The 19,156-nt window shown below is 42.2% G+C and overlaps 1 protein-coding gene and 2 non-coding genes across 3 annotated transcripts; 1 reads left to right on the top strand and 2 right to left on the bottom strand.

Annotated features, from left to right (window-relative positions):
- Positions 1 to 25: 25 nt before the first annotated feature.
- trnap-ugg (transfer RNA proline (anticodon UGG)) lies at positions 26 to 97 on the bottom strand. Its single transcript has one exon. It is a non-coding gene; the product is annotated as a tRNA-Pro (tRNA).
- Positions 98 to 547: 450 nt separating this feature from the next.
- trnap-cgg (transfer RNA proline (anticodon CGG)) lies at positions 548 to 619 on the bottom strand. The gene has a single exon. It is a non-coding gene; the product is annotated as a tRNA-Pro (tRNA).
- A 442-nt stretch (positions 620 to 1,061) lies between these two features.
- cep63 (centrosomal protein 63) lies at positions 1,062 to 10,727 on the top strand. The gene is given in 15 exon segments (XM_069680050.1): positions 1,062 to 1,410; positions 1,566 to 1,743; positions 2,047 to 2,142; positions 2,338 to 2,445; positions 2,544 to 2,657; positions 2,754 to 2,939; positions 4,689 to 4,834; positions 5,020 to 5,163; positions 5,272 to 5,371; positions 5,482 to 5,679; positions 7,655 to 7,741; positions 7,873 to 8,060; positions 8,135 to 8,441; positions 8,553 to 8,745; positions 10,290 to 10,727. Coding segments are annotated over 15 exon segments (2,160 nt in total). The 5' UTR covers positions 1,062 to 1,354; the 3' UTR covers positions 10,349 to 10,727.
- Positions 10,728 to 19,156: the final 8,429 nt, after the last annotated feature.

Raw genomic sequence — 19,156 nt, 5'->3', positions numbered from 1 at the left:
TAAAGTTGTTATGTGAAAAAGATGAGGGCTCGTCCGGGATTTGAACCCGGGACCTCTCGCACCCAAAGCGAGAATCATACCCCTAGACCAACGAGCCATACTACAACATAGACAATGATTAATTTAAAAAGCTAATAGTTTATACAGGTAACACTTTCAGCTACGACACATCACCCTCCACTGGAAATTACCTTTACTCTGCGCAATTCAAAACTTCATAACACTCATGTAAAGCTTCTCTGAGCGGCTACACGTAATCAAAGGCTGTAGCTACCTGTTTGCTAATCCTTTGGTTAAGGTTAGCCCCGGGAGTATATAATATTGAAACAACAAAATTCAGCTTACCAACATAGCCTAGCAGCAAAATACAGCTAAACGGAATCCGCCCCACGACGACCATAGTAACTCTGGACACTGGATACTGATTTGAATGTTTAAAACTACCGGTTACGATAACCGAAAATGTCAGACGGTTTCAGCTTGCAGTTAGCATTTAGCTAACATTAAGCATCCATCCCGTGGCTGCATTCATCCGTGTCTAAAATAAGGGCTCGTCCGGGATTTGAACCCGGGACCTCTCGCACCCGAAGCGAGAATCATACCCCTAGACCAACGAGCCACGTGTTCATGGAGGGCGACACACTACCATTTCATACATACTACTGAGTCGATTTAACCAGTGTCATAATTTGTTATGCACTTTATTAGTAGCTAATTGTTACGGCTGCGTGTACCGGCGATTATTATCTGGATTTCATACTGAATTTGATAACAGACTATTAAACTAGCATGTTAGTTAACTGTAAAAACGGTGTACTGCAGCGTATCGCCACCTTTAACGCTAGACGCTTAGATTTACACATATGTTTATTTATTTCTATAACATTTTTGTGCTCTATGGGTTCATTTTTGCCATACCTGGATGCAGGACTCCGTCTGACCCAACCGTCTCGACGTGCAGCGTGATGACGTCACAATTGGAGGTGGACTTGCCGCCTTACATCAGGAAATCCATTGTAGCTTATGCAGTTGTAGAGTTGCTGCAAGTTCTGTTAACGATGTAAACAAAAGTTATTAGTCTCACTTAAACTAGCTAACGTTAGCTAATAACGTTTGCTTACAATGTTTGAAACTTTAATAATCTGCATTTAGCCTTTGCCACAAACTAAAGTAAGTAGATATGACGTTAGTTTCAACTTGACTGGCGCCGTTGCAGCTGTGTTTGATTCTGGTAAGCTAGAAACGTGACTGCTGTCACTGGGGTTGCTAGGGTAGTTTATTTAGCAGGTAGCAAACTGAGGCCATCTTAAAGTGTTATAATCAGTTCGCGGTAAGATTTGAAAACACGGACAGGATGACTTCAAACCACATGGAGGCTTCTTTGGGATCTCTGCAGAATCCTGATCTAAGGTAACGTCACTAGTGGGTAAAGCCAGTAACGGGCTAACTAAGTATAGCAAATATCTAAATAAGCTACCAGGGATGATGAGCTCTTGTAAAGGTGACATCACCTTTGGATCAGGCCATCATCGGACTTGTTTTGATCTTTTGTGTCTGTATTCCAGCTCTGTCCTGTCATCATGTGAGCCCGAGCTTCAGGAGCTGATGAGACAGATCGACATCATGATCAACCATCAGAAGAGGGAGTGGGAGGCTGAGATTCAGGCCATGGAGCTCAGACTGAAGAGCGGGGAAGAGGAGCTGTCCACCTCCAGGATTCTAGTTGAACGGAGAGACCTGGAGGTGCAGAAGCAGTCATTAACTAAAGTTATATTGTACTGTTTTTTGATTCAGATAAACCAGCGAGGATTCTCTTCTTCTATAATCTGAAGAACTGAGAGGATTGATTTTATTTAGTTATTGCAGGAGGGATGTTACCAGAGCCTGTAACCTGTTGGTTAACAGAGAGAAATGGGATGTAGAAATATTTGCAATCTTACCTTAAACCTTGCTGTGTAGTTTTGTCACAGTTTGACAATCAATTGTGTATGTTGAAGTTTTACCAATATGTTTCAATACTACTACTGTCATTACCCCTGACCATAGATCGAACTGCTCCGCAAGCAGCTGGAAGAGGTCCAGGCTGTTCGACAAGAGTCAGTTAACAAGTATGAGCAGCAACTGCAGAAAGTCCGAGAAGAGGTGAGCAAACAAAAGAAATCACTGTAAATAGCAACTGACTTGAGAATGAACTGAACATAAGCTAACATTTAGTATTAATAACTGTGAAGTCTAAGGCCAAAAATCCTGTATTGTTGTCCTTGTTTGTATTTGACTTCACATTTTTCAAAGCCTCTGAACCTAAACGAATCCTTTCTCACTAAATTTTTCCTGCAGTTGGATAAGTTGAAGAGAAGTTATGTGAAGGTTCAGCGCAAACAGCTTAAGCAGACAAGCGGAGGATCAAAAACTAAAGATAGTGATCGACTCAATGAGAAGATTGAGGTACAACATGCGTCCAATTTATTACACTAGCTATAAAACTTCCTCAACTGCCATCTACTGGTAATTCAGAGTATAATAACCCCTTTCTGTCCCTGCAGGAATATCACCAGCGCTCTGTAGAGTGGGAACAGCAGAGCATCCTGCACCAGAAACAACTGACAGCTCTTGAGGTCCAAAATAAAAGCCTGGCTGATGAGCTCACACGCATGAAAGTAAAAACAAATTAAGACTTTTACACGAAATGTCAAGTTTGAGAGTTTATGAAGCAAAGTGGAGGCATGTAATTTTTTCTGTCATTTAATTTCCAGTCCCAGTCGGCACGGTGGGAGAAGGAGAGGGAGCACAGGGAGTGCTGCTTCCAGGTGCAGCACCTGCGTACTCAGCTGGAGAGGGCCCAGGACAGCCTGCACTCCCAGGAGCTTGAACTGGAACACCTCCGACCCCTCGAGATGCGGCTGGGACAGTACCAGAGAGAGCAGCAGGTTAGGAGAATGGTAATCTCTATTTACAGATTCTACATAGAAATGTAGAAACTTTGGTATGAGAATTGTTGTTTCTGTTTGTAGTACATTTGTCCTCCGAGTAGTATTGACCAGTCAAGTATTAGCAGGCTTTGGGTTATGCAGGAAAAACAGTCCGTGTGGAGAGCAAAAGCAGGCGGCCGTAATGACAAGCCGGCTCCCATCGGCGCTGATCTGACGAGGATTTATTAACCTCTATAAATGGATATCTGCATGTTAGTGCAGCTAACAATCCGTTGTAGATCAAACATTTTATCTTGAGAGACAAATCCGCTTGACACTGTGTCGCGTTTAGATTTCCTGACTTCCTCGAATGCATCAGAAATGATCGATTCTATCCAAGTAAACTAAAATTTTAAAAGTAGTTTTCTTCTTCTCTTGAGGACAGGTCTATAATTCTGCATTATGATGTTATTTCGGCAACTTAAGACCCGTTAATTAAAGTCATTCACAAGGTAGACAGTTTCTTTTTCGGGTACATACCTCAGTAGGTAGCCAGAGTGAAGCCTCTGTGTAACTTACTATTTACAGTGAAACTGAGACTCACGAACAGGCGCTCCTCCGGGGGAATTCAAGATATTGGCCCGTTTATTTTGCAGACATATCTGGAGGGGAGAAATTCGCTTCACTTTTGATCTGAACACACCGTCACTTCTCTAGTTGCTAACTGGAGTGTAAACAATGCAGCACCCAGAAAAGGAAGTCTTGGTTGGAAGTCTTTTATCGCTAACCGCCGGCTACTCTTGAAATACGTAGAAGTTGGCCATCGTTCCCAGAGGCTTATATCGTCTCCAAACTCTGGCCGATGTGTTCTGAGATTGGTAGACTGGTAGGAGCGTAAACCCCCTTTGGCACATTAAAGCTTGAGAAGCTGATGACGAGCTGAAACAAACACTGGACCAACCACACAGAAAGATTGTTTCTGCCAGCTTGCACAGATTTGTTAGTCTAATACCTATAGGAGCTTACCTTAAACTAAGAAGGCATCGGATGATGTAAAGATTATTGTCATGATCTCGGCCAATAGTTGTGATTCAAAATAGTTCTTGTCAATTATCAAAACATGCTAAAAATTACGCTAAATAACTAGAATGACTTTACGTTGCGTTTAGTAGAGAAACACATTTTTATTGCATCATAGGTAAGATGCATCTGTTAGTGAACATGCTTTAAGACTTAAATCATAAGCCCCCAGCATAAATAACAGATAAATAAATATTAAACTGTACATGAGCAAGGCGGAATACTCTTTACATAAATTGTGAGGAAATTAAAGTGTGTTTTAAAGCAGTCTGCTTTTAAATCCCATATAATCCCGTCCTACGACGGTGAAAATACTCTAAACAGCACACTTGTCACTGAAAACTGGAGTTCTCCTGCAAAATAAGCAAAATAATTTAACATGAAGCTTTATGTGGCGTTTTTAAAGGACCACATGTGAAGAGGAAGTCACTGGAATGATCGCAGTTTAGGGATGTGCTTGTATGATATTTTCATGCTATGATTGTCAAGTCCATAAATGCCTAAAATTTTACTTTTATTGCTAAGATACAGATATGGATTTAACAAATTACTATAACTCAAAAGTGACATTTTACAGCTGCTTTGGTAACAAATGGTCAAATGTTGTCATTTACAACACTGACCTTATTGCAGCAGGTTTGTTCTGCAGTGTTGGAGGTTAAAATATTTTATCAGCTGATGATCTCTGCTGTCCCACAGGTGCTTTCAGAGGAAAGAGAGGAACTCCACGCCACGCTGGACTCTCAGGACACATGTATGCGCAGAGCCAGTGTGGAACGGCAAAGACTTTGTAATGACACTGCCAGACTGAACCAAGTGCTCCAAGCTAAAGATCACGTCATACGGTGGGTAGATTTCTACAAACTCAGTCATCAGTTGAGTCTAAGTCTAAGTCTAAGTCTATCACGTTATGATGTAGTTCAAAAACAGTCCACCAGAGGGCGATCTGTACCAACACTGTGGGCAGGATGCACTGTTGAGTAGCAGCAGTACAACAGGCTCAATGAAAAGAGTGTTTAATTCCTGGCAGGTCTCTGGAGGACTGTCTTGCAGCTCAGGGCTGCTCTGGTGTGGAAACTCTCAGAAAAGATCTGGAGAAGACTGTGACCAAGCTCCACTGCACACAAGCATGTGAGGTTCACCTCAAGGCTGAACTGGCCTGTCTCAGAGAGAGGTGAGTGTCTGCCTCCTTAAACGCCCACACTGTCATTATTTGGGACTTTTAAGTTTCTAAATGTGTTAAAATTGTGAAATCGACTTGATCGTTTTGTGATTGGCTCAGACTGGAGAGGACGAGCCAACAGAGAGGTGGCCAAACAAAGACGGAGGAACTGAGGAGCATGAAAGCAGATTATGATTCCTCTGTTGCTGAAATAAAAAAGGTCAGAAACCTTTTCTCTCAGTCGAGGCTTTTAGTTTTTTCACGTACATGCTGAATTTGTGCAAAGAATCCACAATGACCACCTATCTCCTCTCTGGGGTCACTCTGCAGCTCAGAGAGGAGCTTCAAAGATCCAAGCAGACTCACAGCGGTGAGGTGGAGGGAATGAGGAAGGAGGTGTCAAAGCTGACCTCGGAGCTGCACCAACGTGACGTCACCATCAGCACTCTGAACGTTTCATCGTCCAGCATCAGGCAGCAGCTTCGTGGTGAGGCGGAGCGAGCGGAGCAGAAGGCAGCTGAGCTTAAAGTAAGAACAGAAACAGGTGCAGCCCTGTCAGACGATCCCGTTTATTATCATTTATCATGACGTTAAATATCTATGAGCTCACATGCATGTGTACGTGCAGCTTTTGCTTGGTGTCCATGCAGCTGGCACGGCGCGGAGAGTTTAATATATCTAAATGAAGATGACTGCAGCCAAGCTCTCGCTCACATGAGCTCAGCTTGTTTCTTTGATACCTTTAGATCCTAAACTAAACTAAAATCCTTCATCTGGTTAAGATCTAAAAAGTGACACCGATGTTAGAGCCATTTATACAATGAATATAGCAAAGAAACTGTTAAAGCACCAATTATGACTGCACTCAGCCCTAGCTTCCCATTGGTTAAGGTATCAATTGAGTTGAAGCTATGGAGTCTGGAGAGCTCACTAGTCTTTGACTGTAGTTTGATATATTTTTGTATTATGAGTCATTATTTTGTACAAGATGAAAATACCTTCAGTGAACAGCAAGACGAAGAACAGACTACGGAGTTTTAATGAGGCACGAGTCAACTAAATGCTCGGACTCTGTAGCTTTGTGTGCACTAATAAGTAATAGACGGAGTCACACCTAAAACAGGTGTAAATCAAAATAGTAAGAACGTAGTTAACTAGCATTTTTGAAAGGTCTGGTCTTCTAGCTGGCACTTATCGAAAACTCCGACACTGGATGGAATCATGTCGGGTTTGGTCTAATCCTCTCAAGTATCTCATCTTCTTTTGTAAATGCACTGGGGTAACATTCGATAGCCACTTATTATTTGAGCAGCATACCAAAAATATTGTTCAAGCCTGTTTTTATCAATTAAGAAACATCTAAAAAATCAGACAATTGCTCAATTTTAATGATACAGAGAAAGTCATACATGCTTTTATATCTTCACACCTGGACGACTCTAACGCCCTTTTTACCTGTTTAAATTCCCACTCAGTCTCACAATTACAGCTTATCCAGAACTCAGCAGCCTGATTATTAAGTTAATCTAGGAGCTTCTGTCATATCACTCCAATTTCAGCAGCACTAAACTGGTTGCCCATTACATTTAGAATACATTTTAAAATGTTACTAATTACTTATAAGGCCATAAACGGTCTGGCTCCCGATTACATAAAATAACTTTTAACCCCCTACAGCCCAGCCAGGCCCCTAAGATCAGCTGATCAAAACCTTTTAGTCGTTCCACAGACCAGACTGAAACCCAAGGGTGACTGTTCGTTCTCTGCCATTATTATTTTACAGATTTTGTTTATATTATGTTTTGTTTTAGATTATGTGGTTATTTCCTTCCACCTGCTCCACATGGGCTCATTCTCTTATCCAAATTTTATTTAGTTATACCTGAACTTATTTATTTAGCACTTGCACCTCCATGTGATTAGGTATGGGCTCAGTGCCACGTGATACTATTGTATGTTGAATGACTTTTGTATATAATTAGGGGAAAGACGTTGTGCTCCAAGCTTGAATAGTGCTTTATAAATAAAATTATTATTATTATTGGTTCAGACTCAGGACGTTTGATAACTCGCAAGTGCCCTCACTAGTCAAAATATCAGTTTGTACATGTCTTTGGTTTACAGTGTGACCAGACACCTGCAACACCGACACTCTCATCAGCCTCAGCTGTGTGTTGTGCTAATAAGTAAATGTTAGAATGCTAAAACACTTTAGTAAAAAACAGGTTACCTACATTACCTGCAGCTTGAGCCATCAGAGTTTCCTTAAAGTGTTGTGGGCACTGAACGTGTGGGACGTGAAATTGCACCTCATGTTAACATAACATGATACACTTATGAAAGGTAGTACAGTTATTGTTTAAGAGACCATAAGTTCAGACAAGATGAAGTTGTTTTGAAGCTCTCTTTGTGAGCATTAACTCCCTTAAAGTGGTGAGGAAAAGTCATCCTGGAGCGCACGCATCAGCTTAGTGGTTCAGTAAAAAACACTTTTTCCTCCCAGATGACTCAGGCCGACCTGGAGACTCTACAGTCTGAGAACCAGCACCTGAAGGGGCAGCTGGAGAGACTTGAATCTCAGTCACCAAAGGTTAGTCTGCTTTGACAGTCTTGTTGTCGACTCATTACTGTTTTTCAGAATGCAGCAGAATCTTTTATTTTTATTTGCCTTAATTTCTTGTTCCTAAATCTGACTCATCTTTCTCACTGTGCTCTCCTCAGAGGGGGGATTCCTCAGTTGCATCCCTGAGGGAGAGCTATGTGTCCTCTCTGAGCTGCCTGGAACAAGAGAATCGGCAGCTGAGGCAGGCGCTTGCTGAGATGCACAGCCAGCACGAGGTCTCCAACAGGAGGGAACAAGCTCTACTCAGCCACGCCATGCCCGACCACCCACAGCCTGCTCAGGACAGGTACCCACCCAGGATATACACAGACACACATCTGCAAAAAGAATTATATAAACTGATGCATCTTTAATTTGTAGCAATGAAGACGCCAGACATCTCAAACTCAAGAAGGAGGTTCAGGAGAATTCCACTCGCTCAGAAGGGGAGATCCAGAGGCTCTTCAAACAGCTGCACACTCTGTCCCCTTCATCCAGAGAGCACCCCAGCAGCCAGGCTCAAGACAGCAGGCCTCATTCATCAGCATCCTCCTCTTCCTCCTCAAGCAGCACCAGACGCTGCAGGAGGATCTCTGCACCAGGTTCAAATGGATCTGCTGCTGAGAGACAAAGCTCTGAAGACTCTCTGGTCCTAGTGTCTAGAGGACACCTCTCCTCCTCTCCAATGGTGAGGCTCATTGAACATAGTCATCCAATAATAGCTGTGCTTGTAGATACTGTTCTACTACCTTCTTTTTAGACAAGAATCCTACAGCTGTGTGTTTGTCTTTCCCACTAGGAGTCTTTTTCAGCGTCCCCTGCAGAAGGCATGGTGTCCCGTTTCATGGAGGACGAGGACTTGCGGGGCGAGGAGCTGATCCAAAGACTGGACAACCACATCCAGGATATGACGAAGAACAACGTGAAGATAGTGTCCAAATACCGGCCAGGTGACTCGGGGCCGGAGGCTGCTCAGACGTCAGTACTGACTGGTTAGTGATCGAGTTAGATGGAATAAAGATGATTAAAGGTGCCTTTGACAGCCGTGCAGAAAGCTGCAGCTGCAACTTTATGGTCGTCCAAGTGCTTTATAAGTGTTGTAAAAAGCGGCGATTGTAATCCAGTGCCTGTTCGGCCACAGAATTACCATATCCACTCTGTCTCCACAGAAAAGACCGGGTTGTATGAGGCCACATGACATTTTTTTGGTGCAGCGTCTTTATCTGTTTACATGTGTTTATCTGTGTGGAGGAAGGATATGCTTTAACAGGAGGTACAGCTAACTTTAAAGAACATGCACTGACACAGGCTGACTCAGGGCCTTTAACCTGAGTGTCCGCTAACGGAATTTTCTATACAAAACCAGTACAGTTCAGTGTCCTCACCGTATAAACAACACAACAGTGGCGGAGGAGAAGCTAATCCTATAATTTTTCCGAGGGTACAATTTCCAGGTGTAGAGCTGCTGCTGATGCCAGGAAACGATTCCTTTCTGTCGTTTTCTTTGACAACTTCTGTAACCTAGCAACAGTTAGCGCCGATGAGAAGCGCTCTGAAATTAAGGTCGCGGGTGCTGCCAGCGCAAAAAGCAGCGTTAGTGGACACAGGGCCTAAACGCATTCATCACATCACAACATCACCTCAAAACTGCGGTCCAACTAATCTCGGTGTGGACGAGCAAACTGTACGCATGTGATACGCCTAAATAATAGTTAACAAAGGCTCAATCCAAAAACATTGCAGATACACCAATCTCAGATCACATCTGATTTAGCCTCTGGGGGCGTTTGTCAGTATTCTAGGACCTCAGTTGATGTTGCCAGTCTCCTCTGTATCTCCTGCTAGGATAAAGCCTTCACCTGTATCGCAAACTAGCAACAAACCTTCGCTAAAACAGCTTTGTCCGACTGGCTCGAGTAAATACGGCAGAATATCCAAAGTGCACGTCAAAAGAAATTCAGTGCTAAGTTGCACAATGCATCCTGGTTAATGTAAGAACTTCCTGCAAGCAGGAGAACTCAGCTTCCTTGGCTAGAATAGCAAACGCTAAAGGAGTTATTTATTCAACTGACAACATTTAACATCAACTATGATTGGGCATCCAAACAGAACGTGGCAAAGATTCAGTCAAACGTTTCAGCTCTCGTCAGGTTGTGGAAGTAGATGCATGAACTAGGTCTCAGACTGCCTCTGCCTGTGTGTATCCTGCACTGCATATTAGTGACCTCACATAAATGACTTTTAGTTGCTGAGTTCCACCCGACTAACTTGCAGGAATTCAGACGTCAAGAGGAGTTTATTTGCATTTTTTCTCACTACATATAACGTTTTTCCTCGTTGCCTGGAATGCATCACTGCACTGACATCCCGAGAAAAGAATGCAGCTGCGAGCCAAAGAGGTGTCCGTCCTCCCTGCACGTCTGTCATAACTGAGAAAATACCACATATGTACATGTCTGTCCAGACAGCAGGGAGGGAGAGGAGGCAGCTTATACTGCAGCTCTCCTCATTTCCCCTGTTGCTAGTCTTCCCTCAGCTCCACCAACACCACCCACCCTGCAGGGGCCCTCCGGCTAGTCAAGTGCAGGAATGTGAGCACCATGCCAATGCTGTCATGAACCTTCCCCTGCGGCCTGCTTTGTCCTCATCATTAGAAAGCTGATGGAATGTTAATATCAACCATGTGGGGAAACACAGAAAGGCCAGGGGGGGATAGTTATATTTTACTGCTCTCCTAATGAAGGACACACTGAAAGAATGGAAATAAAGTGGGAAATTACCAAGAAATATGTGTTTTTGCTGTCATATTATTACCACAACAACACAGAGGTTCTGCTCAGCTGTCTCTCAGTGCACTGACTTCTCACTCTGGTATTTGGTAGCCTGTGTTACTAGCACTGTAAACACCAACAAACAGCGCTGAGGAATTTGGCAGCGCAGGCATTCCTCCGGCTCTCTGGAGGGAGGTGAGAAGGTTTTTATGTGGAGATTCTTCTGAAGGGGCCAAGTGAGAGGGACCCAGCGAGAAGTTTTTTGTTCTAAGACCTTTCTGAGAATGTTACGTGTGATGTTTTAGGAGAACGTTTCACTGAAAACATGTTCAGAAAGTTGCAGTGAGAATGTTCAAATCATGTTTCAGGAAGGTTTTATAAATCACGTTCTGATAGTTCAGGCCGTACTAACATCCTGAAAAGCTCCTCAGGATGTTGCAGTGAGCATGCTTTGTTTTTATGTAACATTGAGCAGATGTTTTATAAAAGGCGTTCTGACATCCCGAAAGAAACATCCTGAAAATATCTTCAGAATGTGGCAGTTAAACGTTTTGTCTTAAGCCCAGCTCAGTTCAATGATTTGCAACACAACAAACTGTTTTGGAATGTTGCAGAGAAAATTGCAGCGGTGTGAACTGGTTAGTTGCAGAGCGTCTGAAGCCGTGGTCTGGAGGTGCAAAAGATTTGACTTGTCAAATCTCCAAATGCAGTTAATGAGTTCCGCTGTTCCACTTCTTCTTCTACTCTTTTTTTGCCTGCGTGTTTACATTCAAAACCAACATCTGTCAATCAAATGTTAACAAAATACCTCTAACTATATTCACTCTTTTTTCAAAGCTCATTTATATTTCAAAGAGATAACATTTTTTGAAAAGGTATCCTGATAAGTTCAGAAGCAGAAATGGCACCTTTAATATATTTGTTTTTTTATAAATGAAACTTTTAAATGAATAAAAAAGATTAAAGAACATGACTGTGAATATCTCAAATGTATTTGACTCCTGGTTGTTCTTTCCATTTGGTGATTGAACAACATTTATGCATTTCTTTTATGTTTATTAGCCTAATTATTTTTTTTTTTAAGGGGCAATTTATCGTAGCCAATTAACTTGCTCTGTATGTATTTGGGTTTGTGGGAGGAAACCGAAGCGTCCAGGGGAAAAACCCACGGAGGCATGGGGAGAATATAGTATTAATTAACATTATAGTATTAACGCAGTAGTAGTGGGGTATGTCAGTGTTTCGTTGCTATGGAGACGGTCAGCTGCATTGCATTGCTTTGATGTGAACGGCCCAGTTTTAGAATGTTTATGATCAGATGTCGGGGGATTCTTTTGGCAGTTGCATCCAGTCTCGTTGCGAATCATTGATCTGAACTGGCCTTTAGTTTCAGTTTTAACATTACAAGAACATTTCTTGAAATGATAAACATCCTTAAAACGTTCTTTGAATATTAGATTAAAACGTTTTCTTTCAAACGTAATTAGAACTTGTTGGTAATGTTAGCCGATGTTATGGGAACGTTCCCTGCTAGCTGGGGAGGAGGAGTGAGGCTGATCCGAGTCCAGGGAGAGTTTATACGGCTGAATTTACCAAATAGCTCAGAGGGAAAAGTTTGCATGATGTCACAAGATGATTGATGCTAAATTGATTAGTTTAATTGATTGAATTGCCAGAATTAGGACAGATGTTATGAGTGCTGTTCGTAGTTGAATGCAAAGAGAGGACATGTTCTTTGGAAAGGGTTCTCTGGGTTTTCACCGCCCTCATTTCTTTGCTTCTATTTCGCCGTTTTAAGGTGCATTCCAGTACTTTAGTTGTGCACAACCTTGGCTGACATGCAAGAGACACAAAAACTCCCAAAACTCTCGCATCACTTAGTGCAATTCATCTTTTGAGTCCCTCATAGTTAGCACTCATGTCTTTATGAAACTCATATCCTCAGGTTTTCTGCAAAGGCTAGATTATAGTAAAAATTAAAATCGCTATTATTTTGGTCTGTTGACATCTCAATATTTTTAACACAGTTATTTGGTCATGTCGGCTCAGGCTGAGCTAAACACATCCAGGCTGAGAGTGATCCTCCATTTACATTCAGGCAGACAGTAGACGGCAAACAAGATATATTTATAGTGCACAAGAGCAGGATGGTAGAATAAGGAATCCGGCAACAGTTACAGTAGATGGTATTTCCTTCCCAAGGTAAGATATTTTAACACTAACTTCCTCCGCAACTGACTGAACAATGGGATGATACATAACGGCCTCACACAAGGAGAAAACTCGGGAAATCTGGAAAGCAAATCATTTTCCTGGCATTCGGTCGTTTGTTTTTCCTGTGTTGTCCTTGTTCCATTGGCCCGTATTTCATTTCAAACCTTTACCCATTCTCGAAAGGACATCGAGGTTTCCCTCATTTCCAATGCCGTTGAGATTACAGGCACATGAAAACTGCAAAAACAACAAATACATTTATCAATCAAAGAAACAATAGATCAATAAAATCAATTAAAACAGCTACAATTTGACGCAGTGGCTAGAAATCAAAGTCCTAAACTCTGTGACAGAGGGAAGAACTTGTGTTGAAAGGCACTCCATGGAAAATGCTGATTTGAAGTTCAGTACAAGCTCGACTTTAAGAACTGGCCAATCAGTAGAACGAGTCATTTGGGTTCCTAAATTCCAACCCAACAAGTTTGTGATGTAAAGGAGGAGTTTACCAACAAGGGCCTTGAAAATGTACAAATACCAGTGTTTACTGCGCCTCTCTGCAAGAGAAGGCCGACCAAACCTCTCATAAAGGACACAATGATGAGTTTCATATCTATCACCAGTTATGATCTAGACACGTGACTGGAGGGGCAAAAGCCCGACTCTGTTAGGAGAAGGGAAGTATGTGCTGGGAACTGCAATTATGTCTTCATCTGAATCTGATAAAAGATTTTGAGATGTCTAAAAGCAGTAACAATAAGGAAAACACATTTCTGATTTATGCTAGTGTTACATGCAAATGTTTTTTAGATCAGCCATACATTAAGACGGTCATCTTTCAATCGGAAGTTCGGAGGTTCGATCCCCAGCTCCCTCAGTCTACATGTCGAAGTGTCCTTGGGCAAGACACTGAACCCCATAGCCACTGGATATGAATGTGATAACTGATTGACAGTTGGGCACTTTACGTAGCAGCCTCTGCCATCAGTGTGTGAATGTGTGTGAATGGGTGAATGTGACATGTAGTGTAACAGCCTCTTTGAGTGGTCGCAAAGACTAGAAAAGCGCTTTATAAGTACAGTCCAGTTACCATTTAAAAAGCATTACCATTTAGCATTAGGGATGCACAATATTATCGACATGCTATCAGTATCTGCAGATAAAGGCTTGAAAATGACATATCGTCATCGGTAGATGTAATTTTTCCCGCTGATATTTTCCGCCGATAAAACAACGCTTTAATTCTGCCTAAATGCTCGATGATTCCCGTAAAAACCTGGACAAAAATTACAGTTTTATTTGAAAGAAAATGTTACATCCAAATAAATATGGCATTTTGTACGTACCCTAAGTTTAAGAAGTTTTCTCATATTGCCCAGTGAACGTGTACATTTTAAAAAGCAAATGTTATTTCTGCATCTGCCAGTGGGCCACTACAATAAGAGTAGGCATGATATCAATCCCACTACAGGGGAGACGTGATTCTCTGCAATGAGGTGGACATAAATGGCATATCGGATATCGGCAAAAACGCCAATATCCTGCATCCCTAATTCGCATCATTGCCTCTCTTGCTCTAGCACAGCCAAACAGCAGGGGGCACAGTTTTAATCCTTCTTTACACTGATCAACAGTAATACATCTGCAAAGTCAGATAACCCTGTGTCTGTGTTTGCTTCTTGGAAGATACTTCTCGTCTCCAACACCACATTGAATACTTTGTCACAACCCAGACGTCTCAGAGGTCACATGAGGACACGTTAAACAGTAAGACTTGATTATCTTAATGAGTACAGATGGGGAGAATTGGTTCACTTAATCAAATTATCTTAAGGGAGATATTCGAGGTATTTGTTTGAGGAATTTCTGTTATCTGTGCGATCATACATAACTTGTCACGGGAATAAAGAATGAGGATAGACTGTGTGTGCAGAGGCCTGATTTATCTCTGCAGAAGTCTGAGAGGCGTTGCATGTTGGCGGGGATCTCTTAAGCCGGGAATGCCGGGAGATTCCTGAGCATGGGAAGGGGAGAATATCTCTGATTCTCTGAGCGATAATCAGTTGAAAACATTTACAAAGCTGCGCCCACAGTTTGTTTTGTGTGCAAAAAATGTTATCGTAGTATCTGAAAAATGTCTCCCATGCTGCTCATATAAGCGTGATTGACTAGCACCCTCATAGGCTGCTGCACCTTGGCAAACATGATTAATATCTTTCTATGAATTTCTGAACTTCCTCAGAAAGATAAGACCACTTTTCCCAGAATTGTTGCAGCCTGCATGCATTCTTTGTTGCTCATTCCTTGGCGGGGCTGAAGAGAACATGCCGGTCGTGCTTTGCATGTGTCCTTGTCCCACTTCAACTTCCCTTATTCGATGGGAACGTCTCATTGTTCTTGAGTCTTCTTGAGCTTGTCTGGGAGGATGCTGTGCAGGTTGCGGATGGACTCATCTCGTGCAGTGGAACTCCGGACGTTCTCTGCAGGACACTTGGAATGCTGCAGAGACAGAGGGGCGCGTTCTTATCAGCCGGCCCGGTGCTCTGTGCCAAAGGGAACTGTGCCAGAGAGGCCGAGAGGAAGAGACTCATTCCTCCAACACACAATGAGTGCGTCCATGCATGTACGCCAATGTCCCACTTACACTATGTTTGTTTGCATTCTGTAAACAGGGACGGAAGAAGAATTATGTCTTCTCCTTAAGTTGAAGGAGTAATAGCATTTAAAATACTCTCTAAATGTTGAAGCTTTCAATCCAAAACTCTTGGCCTGGTTGTCAGATTGTTTGGATGTAGGGTGAGGCCAGAAGGGGCAGGTGGAAGCTGAGGTTGCATCCGGTTCATGTAATCTGTATCTGAAGGATGTTGCTGCTGCTGGGTATAACTGGCTGCAGGTGTGGGCCATGAATCTGCTCCTGCTAGTTCAAGAAGTTGCAGGCAGATGCTGGAGTTCCTGTTGGGTTTCAGGGGCTGCAGTGGGAGGGGTTTCTGCTGGCTGCTGGAAGATGCAGACTGTGGTGCTTTGAGGTGGCTTTTGTAAACCTGAGGCTACAGGTGGAGCCCGATCCTACGGATTGAATGATATTAGCCGAGACTTTTTATCTGAAAGAGAATAATGAGACTCAGATACACCGAGTGTGTGAGCAGAAAAGGCTGTTGGTGGAGATGGTCAGATGTTTCTGTTAGAGGCTGTAGCTGGAGGATCTTCTGCAGCAGGCTGTCAATGCATCCATCTGAAACATGATCTCACTGCAGCTTTAACGATGGAGTTTGAGGTTATTTTGCAGTATGTAATAAATTACTTTTAAATATTTATGTCAACCAATATGTCATGGGACATTTCTTAAGTTATTACTTTACAAATATACAATAGCATGTCCTTTGGTTTGGCTGTCTTTGAGCAGTCAGGGCAGCAATAAAATAGGTCTATTTCAAGAGTTATAGAAATATGACACATTCATGGAAGGGACAAAATGTGCAAATATGTAGCTGTGTAGATGTTATTGTACAGTTTTGTATTATACCTGAGTAATATACTGAAAATGATCGATTTTAGCCTGTTTATCTAGACTTTGTATCTTGTTAGGACTTCTCAAACCATCTCAAACAAAGTAAAGATTTAAGCTCCACGTGTTCGTCTTGTCTAGAGGGAGAATCAAACTTCAAATTAAAGGCTCAATCTTTATTTTTGTGACCACATAGGAATCAGGTAAACTTCAGATTAAACTAGGCGAGGAAAAATAAGAGATTGTTTGATAACCACTAGGACTGAAATTCATGCTGACCGATAAACCATTTAACCATCGCAATTATGATGTGCGCATGTACAATAGTCACATCGGATAACGTGTGATAGTGAGGCAAAAGGTGCTGAATGTTTTTAGTGGCTTCACCTACAGCACACACACGGGAAGAGGTTGTGTGTGCCGACAGGAAGTAGGAGACGGTGAGCTTAAAGACCCCCTCCAGTGAACATCCAGTGTTTAACCTTGTAAACATCTCCATGTGGTGTTTCTCACGTGCTACAAGACATATCAGGGACAACATCAGCAGTCATCTCCATGGCTGGGCCTGTCTGCTTTTAAGCACACACCTCAGGAGCCAATCCCGGGTTACACTATGCATATCACTACGTGCAACCTATGGCAACTACTTTGGCGATGCGAGCCAGCTGTCACCTCACTACTGACTACTAACGTTAACGTTTCTACTGCTAATTACAACATTTCAAGCTAGCTAATTTTCAACAAGTTGCCACTAAACAATGGCAGAGACGTGTTTTGTTTTCAGCTGTAATTTTACAAAAGGAGAAACGTGGTACATAGTGGGCGGGGCCTATGCAGATTCTGGAATATTAAATGAGGGAGGAAGGAGGAGATGCCTCGGGAGGATTTTTACGAGGTAATTAAACGTATTTTGTCAGACACAATTTATTATTTCAAGCAGAACATTTTATATGTCTTAAAACAGGACTGGAGCTGGTCTTTAAATGCTTGAACACCGTTAGAAATAGTTGAAGCAAACCGTATAAGTAACGCAACTGCAGCCCACGAGTCTGTTTGTATTTGTTTTATAAAGAAATGTGTCGCTCCACATGGACTCTCTACTTTTTCATAAGGGCGTCAGAGTTGCTGAACCAACAGAGGTAAAAACATATTTTTTGTTAATTATGAATATGTTCTTGGGCTGCACAGTGGTGCAGTGGTTCGCTAGAAGGTCACTGGTTCAAACCATGGTTTGGACCAAGTGGGCCTTTCTGTGCGGAGTTTGCATGTTCTCCCTGTGCATGCATGGTTCTCTCTGGAACTCTGGCCTCCTCCCACAGTCCAAAGACATGCTGGTGAGGTTAACTGGTGACTCTAAATTGCCCGTAGGTTTGAGTGCGAAGGGTTATCTGTCTCTATGTTTCAGCCCTGTGATTGACTGGCGACCAGTCCAGGGTGTACCCCGCCTTTCATGGTATAGATAATAGATGGATGGATGAATATGTTCATTAAAACAGCATTTAGCTGGTAACATTTCCTGTAATAAATATTGCAGAACTAAAATTATCACAATGTCAGTTTTTTCCAATATGGTGCAGCCTTTTGACGACCTGTTTTGCTGCTGTGTTTTCAGACTTTCCTGATGTAAACAAACTCTAAACTGCATCCGGAAACAAACTTAGACGTAGCTGTTGTGAGATGAATTTGACCCATTAATTAATCCCAGAGTCATAGCTGGACACAAACCAGTGTTGTTTTGTTGTCGGTGCCAGGGCAGCCTCTCTGTTTACAGTGTGATCGTGGATTGTTCCTCTAATGAGACGGGATCAACTCTCTGTACAGTAAGCTTAAATGACCTCCTGGGTTTTCTCTGTCACTGAACATTTAAGAAAATGCAGCATCATCATGTTGTTGTTATTTATTACACAGTTTCTACGTGTTGGCTTTGATGTTGGTCTCTGTTATGTAAAAGCATCAAGCACATTCCTCCTTCATTCAGAGCTAATGAGGGCGTCCGTTAGGAATGTCTCTGTAATTACTTTTCAGATTTCCCCCCAAACAACAAACATCCCGGCGCGCCCCTCTCTCTCTCTCTCTCTCTCTCTCTCTCTCTCTCTCTCTCTCTCTCTCTCTCTCTCTCTCTTTCTCTCTCTCTGTGTCTTATGCAATGACATGCACAAGTTAGACTGAGTGTGACCACTTTGTTTCTTCGGGATTAAGGTGTGAGCTCTGACATAATATTACCAACTGTATGTGAAACAGTGTGAACACGACACTTTGCACTGCTGCGGTATATCATTTGAATGCTTTATCCTGGATATCTTTTGCTTCATGTCGCAGCTCAAATGAAAAAATATATCTGAGATGGGGATAGGGAAAAAACTCGATGTCCGACAGCAGATTATGATCTACACCACAGAGGCATCCTGGGATACGCTGAAGAACTGGTGAGGAGAAGAGCTGGTTTACATTCTCTCAGTCGTTGTGACGTAAGCAGCTGGACATGTTTTGATTTGTGACGCCTTCCCTCATTTCTACAGAAGTTTTGTGAAACCTCGTCTTTCCATGACACTGCACAAGTGAATGTTAACCTGCAACAATCTGTAATTGTTGTCATGCCTCGTCATTTATCTGATGACACATTATTTTCTTTCTTTTTTTAACCATAGTTTTCTTAGAGATCACAGATTAGTGAAGTCTTGGTTTGTGCTGCCAGTCTCATTGTCCAAAAAGGGGTCATAATGGGGGATAATTAATAAATAGGAGTAAAGAAAAAACAATCATTTACTAAAATAATGACCCATCTTTGCCTTTTCTTAAACATCTGAGTCGATGAATGCCAAAGTCTGTCTCTTAGTTTGTATTCAACTTTTGTCCAAACTGAAATATCCCAACAAATATTGGATAGATTGCTGTGAATCTTTGTACAAATATTGA

This window comes from Semicossyphus pulcher, unplaced genomic scaffold, assembly GCF_022749685.1.
Source record: "Semicossyphus pulcher isolate SPU_LCO1_2020_fin unplaced genomic scaffold, fSemPul1.0.p SCAF_4, whole genome shotgun sequence".
Lineage (NCBI taxonomy): Eukaryota > Metazoa > Chordata > Actinopteri > Labriformes > Labridae > Semicossyphus > Semicossyphus pulcher.
This window is presented reverse-complemented; position numbering and strand designations above follow the sequence as displayed.